General features: G+C 52.3%; 3 protein-coding genes across 5 annotated transcripts; 1 reads left to right on the top strand and 2 right to left on the bottom strand.

The window, feature by feature from the left end:
• Positions 1 to 4,126, bottom strand: MARCHF9 (membrane associated ring-CH-type finger 9). The gene is made up of 4 exons (XM_082351271.1): positions 3,156 to 4,126; positions 1,927 to 2,082; positions 1,109 to 1,301; positions 1 to 857 (listed from the first exon to the last, which is right to left on the bottom strand). The coding sequence occupies exons 1-4, from the start codon at positions 3,510 to 3,512 to the stop codon at positions 523 to 525; spliced, it is 1,041 nt and encodes a 346-aa protein (XP_082207397.1). The 5' UTR covers positions 3,513 to 4,126; the 3' UTR covers positions 1 to 522.
• Positions 4,127 to 6,582: 2,456 nt separating this feature from the next.
• On the top strand, positions 6,583 to 9,536 carry CDK4 (cyclin dependent kinase 4). Of its 3 annotated transcripts, none has more exons than XM_082351280.1 (8): positions 6,583 to 6,776; positions 7,221 to 7,457; positions 7,621 to 7,756; positions 7,870 to 8,037; positions 8,202 to 8,311; positions 8,573 to 8,623; positions 8,764 to 8,899; positions 9,133 to 9,536. In XM_082351280.1, the coding sequence occupies exons 2-8, from the start codon at positions 7,240 to 7,242 to the stop codon at positions 9,223 to 9,225; spliced, it is 912 nt and encodes a 303-aa protein (XP_082207406.1). In that variant the 5' UTR covers positions 6,583 to 6,776; positions 7,221 to 7,239; the 3' UTR covers positions 9,226 to 9,536. The 3 variants fall into 3 exon arrangements, with proteins under 3 accessions (XP_082207406.1, XP_082207408.1, XP_082207407.1); XM_082351281.1 differs by having other exon boundaries at positions 6,645 to 6,776; positions 7,203 to 7,457; XM_082351282.1 differs by lacking the exon at positions 7,221 to 7,457 and having other exon boundaries at positions 6,626 to 6,776.
• Positions 9,537 to 9,715: 179 nt separating this feature from the next.
• On the bottom strand, positions 9,716 to 12,535 carry TSPAN31 (tetraspanin 31). Its single transcript, XM_082351283.1, has 6 exons — positions 12,318 to 12,535; positions 11,598 to 11,765; positions 11,248 to 11,328; positions 10,790 to 10,921; positions 10,357 to 10,470; positions 9,716 to 10,256 (listed from the first exon to the last, which is right to left on the bottom strand). The coding sequence occupies exons 1-6, from the start codon at positions 12,378 to 12,380 to the stop codon at positions 10,182 to 10,184; spliced, it is 633 nt and encodes a 210-aa protein (XP_082207409.1). The 5' UTR covers positions 12,381 to 12,535; the 3' UTR covers positions 9,716 to 10,181.
• Positions 12,536 to 14,038: the final 1,503 nt, after the last annotated feature.

The raw sequence follows: 14,038 nt of genomic DNA, 5'->3' as shown, positions 1-14,038 counted from the left end.
TGCATATAAATGATTCTTTATGCCCTCCCCCCATGCAATGGGGGGAGGAGCAGGGGGAAGTACCCCCACCCTCATGCAGGGAATGGGAGGTCAATGTATACTAGTCTTATTGCCAGCTGCCCTGTGGCCATGGGGTGGGGATTGGGGGGCGTCTACAGCCCCTTTCTTCTGGCATTGGTCCCCCTTCACCAAGTCACCATAGTGGAGCTGGGGGGCTGGAGGCCCTAGGAGCTGAGGTAAGGACGGTTCTCTAGGGAAGAAAAGATGTTCTCCCCACCTGCCCACTGGCTGCCGCAAGATGAGTGTGAGGAGCTGTCAGTGGGGGCTGGAATGTCATCCAGGCATCTCTACCCAGTGGGCAGTAGAGGCCAGACAATGTCTCCAGCTTGAGGCTGCCCACAGAGATCCTCAGTGGTGGGGCAGTGTGCCCCAAACACCTTGTCCAGGTGGTACCTCCAGCAGCCATGACAGCTTATCTCTGGCTGATGCACTGATTCAAGATCCCCACTCCTGGAGTTTAGTTCAGACTGTGGTGACCCTCATGACAACCTCGCGGCCAGAATGGGAACTGGAACGGGGATCTGGTGGCCGCAGCTGTCCAAGTAGATGCAGGATTGTGTAACCACAGCGCTGAGGCAAGAGCGTCCGCATGCGCTGGGCGGCCAGGGGGCGGCTGGTGGCCCCGGTCGGGGGGCCCGTCCGTGAGGTCCTGGGGCCCGGCTTCCCTGCCGTCCCTCCCCCTGCATCTCCTCCTATGTCCTTGGTCTTGTCGTAATTCAGGACCTTCCACTGCTGGTTTACTGCCTGCCAGCGCTTGAAGATACGGTAGACAGAGGAGCCTTCATGGACGATGAGGCCTGAGCAAGAGGATAAGAAATCCAGGGTGAACTGCTGCCCAGACCTAGGCCAGAGGTACTTAAGCAAGCATTTCTCCAGGGGGAGGAGATAGGGTTTGCAAAGGGCCTGGAGAAGCAGGGAAGGGAGATAGCCCTAAAGGCCCCCAATGGTAGAAAATGTGGCCATGAAACTGAGGGAATGGGCAGGGAAAATTAAGTGTGTGAGTTGGAGGAAGATGCTGAGCAGGTGAGAGAGAGAGAGGTATCCTCACCTATGCAGACGACATCCATGAAGCCGTACATGCCGTAGCAGATCTGAAAGAGCAGATCTTGCCGTTGCCACTTGGCTGAAGGGCTGAGTGAGGACCAGATGAGCCAGGAGATGCTGGCGACAAGGAAGAGTGAGCCCAGAACTATGGCTGCAATCTGGACCTTCTCAATGACCGTCAGGGAGATGGCCTGCCACTGTGTGGGAGAAAAGGCTCCAAAAAGTCACAGAAAGAGACAGAGGACCAGATTAGGGTGGCCCTGAATAGGAGGATGCACCAGGAGCCTTCCCGAAACCCTTCAGGCAGGATTAACAATCTCCTTCTCTGTGCCTTGATCACATCTAGAATGTGGCATCTCTCACATTGTTTGAGATCATTTTCTGTCTTATTTTAGAAAGGCATGATCAGGCAGATGCTCTGAAGCCAGACCATCTAGGTTTGAATTCCAAATCCTTAGTCCATTACTTACTGGCTAAGTAACATAACTATTAGGATTATTATGAAGATTAAAAGAGTTAATACACACCAAGAACTTGATACATAGAAAACTCTACATGTTTGCTACCAGCAGTAGCAGCAGCACTACCATCTTTTCCTCTTTTGTTGTCCCAGGGCCTGGAACACAGGTGGCACCCAATAAATGTCTTTGTGAGTAAATGAAGGAAGGGAGGATTTACAGACAGACACTAAATTATGGCAATTGTAAGGAGGGTGACTTTGAAAGCAAGAGTAAATGCTTAAATAGGCTCCCTGGAGGGTCCCTGATTCTAATTGCTGAAAGGCCCTTGCCCCAGTCTCAGAGTTCTCCCCTTGCACCTCACCTGCAAGGGATTCTTGGTGCTGATCGCCAGGACCTGGTACTTGAAGTAGCAGAGCTCACAGCTCCAGGAGCCCCGCTCGCTGATCCAGCGGATGAGGCAGGGCTGGTGCGTGCAGCGCACGGAGCCGTCGCAGCGGCAGGGGCTCAGGAGCTCCCCCTGGAGGAAGAGTGAGGAGGGTTCCTGTCAGCTATCGCCACCCGACCCCAGTCCTCTCCACTACAGGAGAGGAAAACCTCCTCTCCAGGTCAGTCAGTCTCCCACCTTAAAAAAAATAAAAAATAAAAAAATAAATCAGGCTTTTCACCCAAAACAGGGCAAGAAGCTAAGGCTGCAGCCTAAAAGAAAAAAAATTAGAGCTCAAGGTAAACTTCCCTGGCCCAATATAAGAGACATGGAAAGGGACTGGGGGGCCGGGGGAGGGTTGGCCGGTGAATATTGGGTCTTCTCTGTTTCCAGAGTTTGAGGAGGGTGCTCTTTAAGGGTTCCCAAATGGAAGGCTGCCACTTAGGATCTGGAGAGACAGGAAGGGAGGGTCAGAGCTTCTGAGCCATGCCTTCCTAACCCACTCCCCATCACTGTAAAGTATTTCACAGATGTGGTGCAGACTGGGATAGGTTACAGTCCTCAGTTTCCACGTATCAAAAAGGGGGAAATCCTAAGGGTGTGAGTGGAGGGTGTTCCCCTTTAATCAAAGAGCAATTTCTCACGACATAGAGACACCCCCCCCCCCATACTATTCCGGGACAACTTTGTCCATAACATTTAAACAGAGGATATTCTTTGGAATGAGAAGGAAAGTTGTGGAATGGGAAGTGAAGAAAAGTGCCCCACGTAGAGAACTACTGAGGAAGGCAAGGGCACCGGCTGGGCCCCTCCCTTCAAGAAGCATTCTCCTCTCTGCCTACCTCCCAGAGGATAGGCCCCCTCGGCCTACAGAGACCCTGGGGTGAGAGAAGTGGGCGAGAAAGGGTGTCTCGGTTAAGGGGAGAGAGAGATTTTGAGCCCTCCCAGGAGAAAGCCCCACCCCTTCCTGGGGACCCCTGATCCCCCTCCACGCCATATCTGCGCTCCCGGAGTCTCCAGCCAAGCCCCCCAACCTCACTCCACTTCCACCCCGGGCGCTGGGTCCCGCCCAGCTTCCTCAGGCCCCGCCCCCTGTTCCCGGTCTCCCCGGGCGCCCCAGGTGCGCGCCCCACCCCTCCCCGCCCCGCCGGATGACCGGGCCTTACCTGCTCCGGGCCCTGGAAGCAGATTCGGCACTGGGGGGTTCGGAGCCCGCTGTCCAGGCTGCTGCTGAGCGACAGGGCGTCCAGCGCGCCCGGGGGCGGCGGCGGCGGCGCGGGCGGCGGCGGGGGTCCGGCCCGCGGCTCCTTGTCGCCGGCCAGGCCCCGGGCCCTCGGCTGGGACCCGTAGTACTCCTCTTCGTCTCCGTCGCCGTCCCGGGTCGAGCAGCCGGCGAAGGGCGCCCAGCCGCAGCCGCCTCCCCCGCCCCCCCGGGGCTGCGGCTCGGCCCGGGGCCGCCCCCCGCCCGTCAGCACCAGCAGCTTCAGCTCGTTCAGGAACATGCGGAGCCGAGACTTGAGCATCGTCCGGGCGCCGGGGGGCGGGGGGCGGCGTGCAAGGGGGGCTCTCGGGCGGCTGGGGGAAGGGAGAGGACAAGGCCGGGAAGGGGGCGCGCGCTGGAGAGCCGAGCCCGGCTGGGGTCTTCGGGGCCTGCGAGAGCCGTTCACTGCTGCCACAGCCGGGGTTGCGGGGCTTGCGGGGCCGAGAGGGCTGGCGGCCCGGGGGCGGCGGGGCGGGCAGCCATGGCCAGGGCAGTGGGCGGGGAGGGGGGCTCAGGGTGTCGCGCCCCGCGGGTCCGGGTCCGGGGCGGGCCGGGCTCCCGGGGTTACGCGCCCCGGTCCTCCTGCGGCGGGGCCGCCCCCCATCGCCGTCCTCCTGGCCCCAGTCCCGCTCCGGCTCGCGGCTCCGGCTCGGCCCGTGCGCTCGGCGGTGGCAAATGGCGGCTCCTTCCGGCGGCGGCGGCGGCGGAGACCCCCCCGGAGCGGCGGGCGGGCGGGGCGGGAGCCGGGGAGCCGGTGAGGGATGGAGGGAGGGGCGGGGCGGGGAAGGGGAGAGGAGGAGAAGTGGCCGCGGCTGCGCATCCCCGCCCTGCCCGGCACGAGCAGGTGTCCCCAGAGGCGGGGGCGAGTGTGCGAGCCCGGGGGAGGGTGGAGGGAGGGGAGTGGCCAAGGAAAGGGGGTGTGCGCACGGGTAGAATAGGTGTGTGAATGGGAGTGTGTGTGTTGGGGGGGTGAGCGGGTGAGGATGGAAGGTGAGTGGTCAAAGACGCAGGTGCACCAGGGAGGGAGAGGCTTGTGCAAAATGGGAGTGTGCAAAGAAAGCAAGCTATGCAACTGTCCGAGGTGAGTGAGCAAGAGATGGACTCAAGCAATAAACACTTTTACACAAAAGACTGAAACGTGTGCACGGTGTGTGACTATGGAAAAGAGATGAGTGTGTAAGGGATCGAATTGGATTGTATGAGAAACAGAAGTGTGTAATTGTAATGTGTGAGGGAGGTGAGTGAGCAAGGGAGACTGGAGTGCTAAAGGGATGAGTGTCTTTCCTGGTATTCTCCTGACCCACCACCACTGCAACTGAAGTGAACAATACGTAACACACGCACATGCTTAGCTCTTTGCTCTTATGGGGGTCTTGACCCTGAGAACCAGTTGTACCCCCTCATCACATTATTTCTGCCTTACACTTACATCCTCCCTCTCCTCTCCTTTTCAGTGCTTAGAGAAAAGGAATTCCAGGGGAGCTCAATGGGTCAAACACAATGGAAAAAACTAATTAGTAAAAGAGTAATTAACAGGAGAAGGGAGGGTATGTAATCAGGAACAGACTGTCAAACTAAGGATCCTCAATAGAAAGTGATTGAGGAGAGTAATGCTCTTATGAAGCATTCAAATATTTTGGATGGTGGATGAATGAATCCGAAAAAGGGGCTGGAACCCAAGCCAACATAGAGGATGACTTCTATTTTAAAAACAGTGAGTGGAGGGTGAGGCTAAAGTGGACCCTGCTGGTGTAGGATGGAAGTTTGACACACTCAGAGACACTTAGCCTTCCAGAAGGTTTACAGACCAACCAATCCTAGCAAAACAGCCAATGAAACATACTCCTCACAAGCCCCTTAGCCAGTTAGGACCTTGAGATTTTTCTTACTGGTGTCCCAGTTGCCTTTGCCAGCAAGGGCCCAGAACTACAACAAGCAGAATGCAAAGAGGGGGAATCTATACTGACATGTCTTCCATTTTGCCCTGGAGCATGGTTTATATTAATCTCAAGCCTGAACTCTTACATCCTCAGGCAGATGGTTAAGGAGAATAGAAGTTAGGGCACAAGGAGAGCAAATAGAGTAATAGAATGGTTTCAGATTTTAGACAGTTTATCATAAATGAGACGCTGATTCCTTCCTTCCCTTATTCCCATTCCCCCAAAGGGTTGGGAGATAAAGAAGTTGGAGCCAGTAAGACAAGGGAAGTCAGAGAAACTTGCCTGTTGTCTACCTAGATGTCTGTGAACAGAGTCTATTTAGGAAAAGTCTGTTCTGAGGAGGGGCAAGGGCTAAGAAAGCTTGCAATAGGGGAAAAAAGGGAAACACAATGACCCCATATAAGGAGTCACAAGGTTTTGCAGAAGGGCACAGTCATTTTCATGCAGCGTGGTGGTAACTTCCTTGCACATGCTCACTCCTATATCTACCTATCTATATGTGCTGTATATAGTATCATACACATATATATACACATACACACATATGTCATAGCATCTTACTGCAGAAAAGAACCTTAAAGTTCAAGTATTCCTGTTTCTGGCTCATCAATAACTTCTCTGCCAGAAGGTATCTGGTCTCTGCCTTAACACTCCCAGGAAGAGGTGAAAGTTGGGAAGAGGGAAGGGCATTACCTTGCCACTCTTCCTGTTGGATTATTGTATTAATCTGCCTTCCATCAGTCCTTTAATCCTAGTTTTGCCCTCATATGGGTACTGTCTACTCCCTATTTTATATGACCACATATAAAATATGTGGCTATATCTTCACAGATAGCCTTATCACTAGTTTAAAGGACACAAACAAAACCCCCACATAAATACAGGAAGCAAGCACTCAGTAAAAATTTGTTGAATAAGTGAAACAAAGACACAAATGAGAATATATTTTTCCGATAGCGGTGGAGCAGAAAGACGACCGTACCACCTCCCGTCCCCCGATCCACCTCCCCGCAAGGAGAGAGAGTGAGAGACGGGTAGTGAGACTGGAGATGCACTCAGGCTCGGCTTCCAGCCCAGTGTTGGGAATCCTGGGTGGCCCCGGTTGCCATGGCATCGCATTGGACTCCACCCTCTCTCTTCTCCCGCCCCACCCCCGAGCCGGAGTTACGGCAGCCAGTCACGTGCCCTGCTGCGTAACCACACCTCTGCTTCTCCAAGCAATGTCAAGCGGTCACGTGTGATAGCAACAGATCACGTGGTTGCCATCGCCCCTCCGCCCCTTTCCCCTCCCCGCCCCCTTCTCGTTCAAAGCCGCTCCCGGCTGCCCCTCTGCGCCTGAGTAGTGTGGTCACGTGCTCCGAACGTCCGGCGTTCGCCCCGCCCCCTCGATTTCCGCGCGCCTCTTTGGCAGCTGGTCACATGGTGAGGGTGGGGGTAAAGGGGGCCGCTCTAGCCTGCGGCCTGTGTCTATGGTCGGGCCCGTAGCGTCCAGCTGTCCCGGACCGAGCTCGAGTGTATGGCGCCGCAGGAACCGGCTCCGGGGCCCCGATAACGGGCCGCCCCCGCAGCTCCAGACACGGGGTGAGGTAAGTGTAGCCCTTTCCAGGAATGGGGACCATACTCGCCCTCCACGGCTTCCTACGCGGGTTGGTTATGGAAGGGTCGCTCGAGGGCGGGAAGTGGGGCAGGGTGTGATATGTTCCTTTGTGGCCTTAGGAAGGTGCAATTTCAGGGACTGGGTGTAGGGTCTTCGATGTAGGGAGTGTGTCGTGTGGCATTTCCCTTGTGCGGGGTTCGATCGCCCCAAAGGAAAATGCATTTTTTTATTCTAGGAGCTCACGCGGCTGGAGGGGTTGGGGTTAGGGTCATTGTGTTACCTGGGAGTCGGCATCATGGAAGTTTGGGAAAGGGACGGGATGCTGTTGGTGTTGTCTTTGTGATGTCTTTTGTGGGAGTCACTTTGTTGCTGCAGGCTCATACCATCCGAACTGTGGAAGGAATTTCGGTGGTAGGAGTCTCTGTGATTGTAGGGTCTCCTCTGGTCTGAGAATGGCTACCCCTCGATATGAGCCAGTGGCTGAGATTGGTGTTGGTGCCTATGGGACGGTGTATAAGGCCCGTGATCCCCACAGTGGCCACTTTGTGGCCCTCAAGAGCGTAAGAGTCCCCAATGGAGGAGGTGCTGGAGGGGGCCTGCCCATCAGCACAGTTCGTGAGGTGGCTTTACTGCGGCGGCTGGAGGCTTTTGAGCATCCCAATGTTGTGCGGTGAGAAGATGGAGGGTTGGGAGTGGGTAGTAAAAGGGAAAAGACAACCTAACTTATAGGTGTGGAGTGGTGGTCAGGAGAGAAGTGGGGACCCTGAGGGAATAGAGGAGGCCATGTTGGGTCAAAGATGATTGCTCAGTGAGTTACCATTTGTTCCGGCCAGGCTGATGGACGTCTGTGCCACAGCCCGAACTGACCGGGAGACCAAAGTGACCCTGGTGTTTGAGCATGTGGACCAAGACCTAAGGACATATCTGGACAAGGCACCCCCGCCAGGCTTGCCAGTGGAGACCATCAAGGTAAGGTGGGCAGACACTGAGAGGTAGATTGGGACCTTTGTAGTAGCATCTGTTGTGATTTCAGGTATGGTGCCTAGTTCCCAGTTTCTCTGTACCTCCCCCTTCCAAACCAGGATCTGATGCGCCAGTTTCTAAGAGGCCTAGATTTCCTTCATGCCAACTGCATCGTTCATCGAGACCTGAAGCCAGAGAACATTCTGGTGACAAGTGGTGGGACAGTCAAGCTGGCTGACTTTGGCCTGGCCAGAATCTACAGCTACCAGATGGCACTTACACCTGTGGTCAGTAGAATGCTGGTAGCCAAAATGGGTTCTGGCTGGGGGAGGAGAGTGACTGCCCATAGCAGTTGAGAAGGCATGTGTTTTTCACATCCTTGATTTTAGTGAAGCAGTTGTGCTTCAGGGTAATTCGTAGGGCCCTCATCCACTCTTCTTATTCCCGTTAGGTTGTTACACTCTGGTACCGTGCTCCAGAAGTTCTTTTGCAGTCTACATATGCAACACCTGTGGACATGTGGAGTGTTGGCTGTATCTTCGCAGAGATGTTTCGTCGAAAGTACGGGGCCCAAGTATCCTGAACATCTTGAATTTCCCAAATTTCATATTCATAAACCACATCCATACCCTGCCCGCTCTTCCACTCGAATTCTACTGGCCACCTTGTCCGTAACCAGCAGCTCTGAAATGTCGTGGAATTAGGAATTTCGTAGCCCTTCATTCTCCATACCCTGTGTTTTGAGCCACTAAGTAGTAGTCATTCTACTACCATATCTTTGAAAATGACTGCTACCTAAATGAATGTCTCTTTTCACCTTAGGCCTCTCTTCTGTGGAAACTCTGAAGCTGACCAGTTAGGCAAAATCTTTGAGTAAGTGACCTGCAGAGGGGAAGAGTTTTCCATTCTGAGTCCTTCTCTTTCTGCTGAGCCCTGAATGGCAACTGGCTCTGCCCCTGGAGATGGGGGCTGGAGAAGGGCCCTCCTGACCAGAATTCTCCTGTTCCCCATAGCCTGATCGGACTGCCTCCAGAGGATGACTGGCCCCGAGATGTGTCTCTACCCCGAGGAGCCTTTTCCCCCAGAGGGCCCCGCCCCGTGCAGTCGGTGGTACCTGAGATGGAAGAGTCTGGAGCACAGCTGCTGCTGGTACTAGGCTTGGGCGTGGGCATGGGGTGAGATTGGGGTGGAAAATGGAGCAGGATAAAAGGGACCCAAACACATTGTGGTTACTGAGACTTGTTGGTGGATGGGCTAGTTTTTATTGCTGCTTTGAATGGCTGTCCACAAAGACGGATATAGAAAATGGCCCATCCCAGGTATTGTTGGGGGTGAGCAGAAATCTTCTTTCATGGTTTTCTGACCTTTGCCTCCCTTCTCAGGAGATGCTGACTTTTAACCCACACAAGCGAATCTCTGCCTTCCGAGCCCTGCAGCACTCTTATCTACATAAGGCAGAAGGTAACCCAGAGTGAGCCATGGAATGGTTGCAACAGAACCAGGAGAAGCCAACATTTCCCTTCCTTTGAACATTTGAGTGGAGAGCCCCCCACTAAGAAGGTGATCTCTGCCTTCATCTCTGAGGCTATGGAGACGACTCCAACTTTTTATAGAGAATATTTTGCTGCCTTAATGACATTCCCCTCCCACCCCTCCTTTTGAGGCTTATCCTTCTCTTGCCCCCTCTGTGTCCTTACACCAAGGGGTATGTCCCTTGTTCTTCCCCTTCCCTATACCTTGATATTGGGATCCTTTTTTATACAGGAAAAACAACAAAACAAAGAAATCTGGTCTTTTTTTTTTTTTTTTTTAATGTTTCTTTCTCTGGTTGGCTTTGCCGTTTGGGGATTTGAAAAAACCATTTGGAAGATGGAACTTCCCTGCACATTCTCCTTAGGTCACAGGGCCTACATAGTCAGTGGAGCCCCTCAACTAACTAAAGAGAAGAAAAGGCACTTACGTTGCTTCTTTGATTATGGAGTTTGAATGGTTTTTATTTTTGTATTCACTGAACTTCCCCAAACCGAGTCCGGCTTATTACAAGAGTTCTTGGTTTTCTCTCTGGATCTGTCCCTGATTTACTCTTGGAGCAAAGATGTGTTGAGATGGTCTAGTATGTGGAAGAGGGAGAAGAGGGGAAACAGCCAGGAATGACTCTGACCCCCATCCCATTTCATGCACTGCCAGGAGCTTCCCATATCCACTTAGGGAGAGAGGAAGGAAGGTTTTTCTTTATTCCTTATAATCTTGCTCCCAACAAAACATGTCAAGGCATAAAGCCTAGCTATTCAATCATCTTTAGGGAGCATGGCAAAGGGCCTTTCCTTTTTCTCAAACAAAAAGGGTTATAGACCCCAGGTTTTCCCTAAGGAAGGAAGAAAAAGCTTAGAGAGAGCAGACAGCAGGAGAGAAGTCAGAAGGATCCAAAGTCTCATAGAAAGGCACTGGGGTTGGCTCGAGGATCCTTCTGATTCCGAAATCTCATTGCTAGCCAAACACCAAGGATCTGTAGAAGCAAAGGGAAAGAGATAAGCACCAATTCTGAATCTCTGGGGCTAAGACTTAGGGGTGTAGAGAAAGGACATAAGGGAACTAGAGAATGTTACCTCTGTAAAGCTAAAGAAGAGTCCAACACCCCCCAGGATTTTCAGGGCTTCATCTGAATGCTTAAGAAGCTTTTCTCCACACATCTGGCATGTGGGGCTCCGGCTCTTGCAGATCTGAGGATAAAACACACGTATGTGTGTTTGGAGGATGCAGAATTGCTACAGTGCTCTATCCTAATATCTATGGTGAATGACCCTAGAAATTATCTTCCAATTCCTCATCAGTACCCTACAGACTGGAATCTCACTTGGCTAATTCTCTAGTCTCTGTATCCACCCCGCCACTCCCACCAGCACACAGCCCCAATACAAGTGAGCTACTAGAGAGAGGCAATCACATTCAAACTCAAATCTGCCAATTGGGGCATTGGCCTTACCCAGTGTCCGACCATTCCCGCCCCGGCACCCTGCACCCTTTCCCACACCAACTCACTGCAGTGCAGAAAGCATAATCTTGTTGGTCCAGGGTTGTGAGGTTGAACAAGCCACAGCAATCAAAACTTCTTTCCAGTTCATCCCGGGTCTTGTTGCTCATCACCCACCAAGAAGCATTGATGACATCTGTCTGGAGGGTATAGGCAGAAGGAAATTATTTGCTGCTAACCTTAAGAATCCCCTACATCCTGATCCCAGTTCAAGTGCCTCCGTTTCCCTGTTCGAGTGAAGGGAGTTAACATCCTTCAGAAGCAAAGGTGCAGACACAATGATAACTATCCACTTCTCTGGATCATCCTCATGGACAATTAGCCAGACATCCCAGAGGAAGCAAATGGCTCAAGATTCTGGAAGTAGTGGACCTAAGAATGACCTTTGGGGCCAGACTGAGAGTAAGGAGTTAGTTAGAGGTTAGAGGGGGGAAAATATCAAGTACTTGAAAGGGCACCCTCTTACCTGTTTGCTTAGGTTAATAGCCAGACATGAGCAAGAGATTCCAAACTGGAAAACGAAGACCAAACCAAGGATGATCATGTACTGAGAGGAAGAGTTATGGAAAAAAACAAAAAGTCCTAGACTCTTATGTTCCACCTATAATAACCATCTGATCTAGTCATAGAACTTATAAAATTATGTCAGTTGAAAACAATAAAATCATCAGCTTCTGTTTCATAGAGTATGGTATAAGGGAGGGCAAGGAGACATATCCCCAAGATCCCTGAGGTCTCCTACCCTTGTCACTAACATCCTAGCTGACTCGGCCCTCCCAGGAGCCCCAGTGCCCCCATCACTTCAGGTCAGGATACAAAGAACAGCAGTACTTGGTGGTGGTTGACAGCACCCACCAGTCCAGCCACCGCGATGAGAAGAAGGAAGACTCCCACAGCAATGACTCCTCCGATGATGTGGATGCTGGACACCAGACCCAGGCCCTTAGCCCAAGCAGCCACTCCAATGAGCAACAAGCCTACCAGCTATGGGAAACAGAGCAGGATACATCTCAAAGAATTCTAGTGTGCACCACAGCCAAAGGCCATGGCGGGGGGAGGTGGGGGGGGGCGGGGCCCGGGGGTTGGACAAAAAAGGAGAACTGAGTTTTGTGTGAATGAGGGAGAGGAGGTGCTACTATCAGGACCAGAAGCATCCCTGGGCGTTCCTCCCATCAGAGGTCAGAATGGCTGGGACAGGGGTGGGAGGTGGCAGGGATAGTAGAGTCTATGAATATAAAATGGAACATTTAGCTTCATCCATCACTTCTATTGGGGAGAAACTTAAGTTCACAAGAGGGAGGGCTGGGCCTTTATGCCCACAGCCTTCAGTTCATTACCCCCACCCCCAGACAAACCCTCTGATCACCGGAAGTCTCCCCTCATCCCACGGAAGTCCCGAGGAATTCCCTCTTCGCCGGAAGTTCCCGGGAATCTTCCCGGAATCCCCAGTACACCCCTCTCCCCATCGGAAGTACCCTAGAGATTCTCCCTGCTCGCTTTTCCGCCCTGAAGCTTCCCCCACCTCCAAAACCTCACCATGTAGACTACGTTGAGCGCGCACAGCGCATTCTTGGAGCAGGCAAAGCCTCCGCAAACCATCTCCCCAGCTTTGGGGACCCAAGTGGGCCCAAGGACTTGGGGGAGGGTCTTGGGTACCGTCTTCTTGGACCCCGACAGCTTCTGTCTCTTTAAATCGAGTCCAGCCAAACCCAATCCTCTGCGCCTGCACCGTCCCACCCCTGCCTTTGGATTGGCGAAACTCGGGGCTAATCCAGGACGTCGATGGCCTGAATGCCAATCAATCTGCATTGCGTCACCGAACCGCCTGCCGGCCCCTCCTTTAGGTTCTTTATTGGATGAAACTTAAAACTGGGGGCAGGGCTTCCAGAGATTCTCATAGTGACCAGAGCCTAAACTTCAAAACCCCGGATTGAAAACAGAGCTTTCTGTGGTGGCAGCTGGAAGAGGTCTTATCCGAGGGAGGAGGCTCTAGAGAAACTCTGGTGAAGAGAGAGAAGGTGCCGCTTCGAGGGCCGGGTGAAAGGGCTCCTCCCCTCAAGGGAGCGCCCTCCCGCCCCTTTCCCCTTGTCTTGCAGTGACCTCATGATGACGCCCTTGTTCGCTGCTATTGCATCACACTCTGGAACACCCAGAGAAGCAAAATACTGAGCTATTTACCCCGGCTACAGAGGCCCCGGGTTGGGCACAGCGACACCTAGCAAATACTCACATGTTTGCAAGTGCGTCCACTGGTACACATAGTCTCTTCCATATCCCCTCCTAACGGGGTGTGAACATGCTAGAAATTCAATATGAAAAACAGCAGCCTCGGGCCGGCGCGTTCCTGTATGTGACAAAGCCACAGGTACAGACATGAGTGTGCTGGAGTCCAGAGTACATGCCTGATCCTGGGCGCGTAAAAAAAAAAAAAAATGACAAAGGGAGGGGTCTGGAATATGCATAAATATGAGGGGAAGGAGGGGTCTTCACATTTTCACTAGGCGCGGCCATAGTGGTTGATCAATATTTGTTTATTATTAAATAAGTGCTTTGACACACGGCCTTCTTCGTGGGGATGGGAAAGGGCATAGTTCCTCTTTCCCCCAAGAGAAAGAGGCAGTCATAGTAGGAACACAAATGAAAAACCTCCCTTCAAACCCACAGAATGATTTACATTTGTGCGTACTTAGATTCTATGACTGCGTTAAGTGGCATCATCTTACCGCTAGAGTCAGACTGCATGGGTTCCAACTTTGCAACTTACTAGCTGTGTAACCTTGGCCAGTTACTTAAACTTTGGCCCGTGCCTGTTTCCTCATCTGTAAAATGGGGATAAATAACAAAACACCTACCTCTTGGGTTGTTGTGAAAATTGAATGAGTTAATATATGTATATAGAATGCTTAGAACAGTACCTGGCACATAGTAAACACTCATTGTTAGTTATTATTGTTCAGGCTATTTTACAGTTTCCCGTGGGTAATCCTAACCCTAATTCTTATCTCCAGCTACACATTAATATATTAACATCCCCTATCCTTCACAAATTAGTATCAGTTAGATAAGCAGGAGAAGAGGCATTTGGCAGGGCCGGAAAGGTTTGAGTCCTGAAACAAAATGATTACACCAAACTATCCACTATTTCCCCCCTCACCCACCCCTGCATCCTCATTCTGTCCTTCAATTCCTCATCCAGCCTCTTCTCTTTCAGGTCCTAAATCAAGGGCAAGACAGTGGTATTAGGGATAAGGGGAACT

Source organism: Balaenoptera borealis (genome assembly GCF_965194805.1).
Source record: "Balaenoptera borealis genome assembly, chromosome: 13".
Classification (NCBI taxonomy): domain Eukaryota; kingdom Metazoa; phylum Chordata; class Mammalia; order Artiodactyla; family Balaenopteridae; genus Balaenoptera; species Balaenoptera borealis.
Note: the sequence above shows the minus strand (reverse complement) of the source record. Positions and strands in the feature narration are given on the sequence as shown.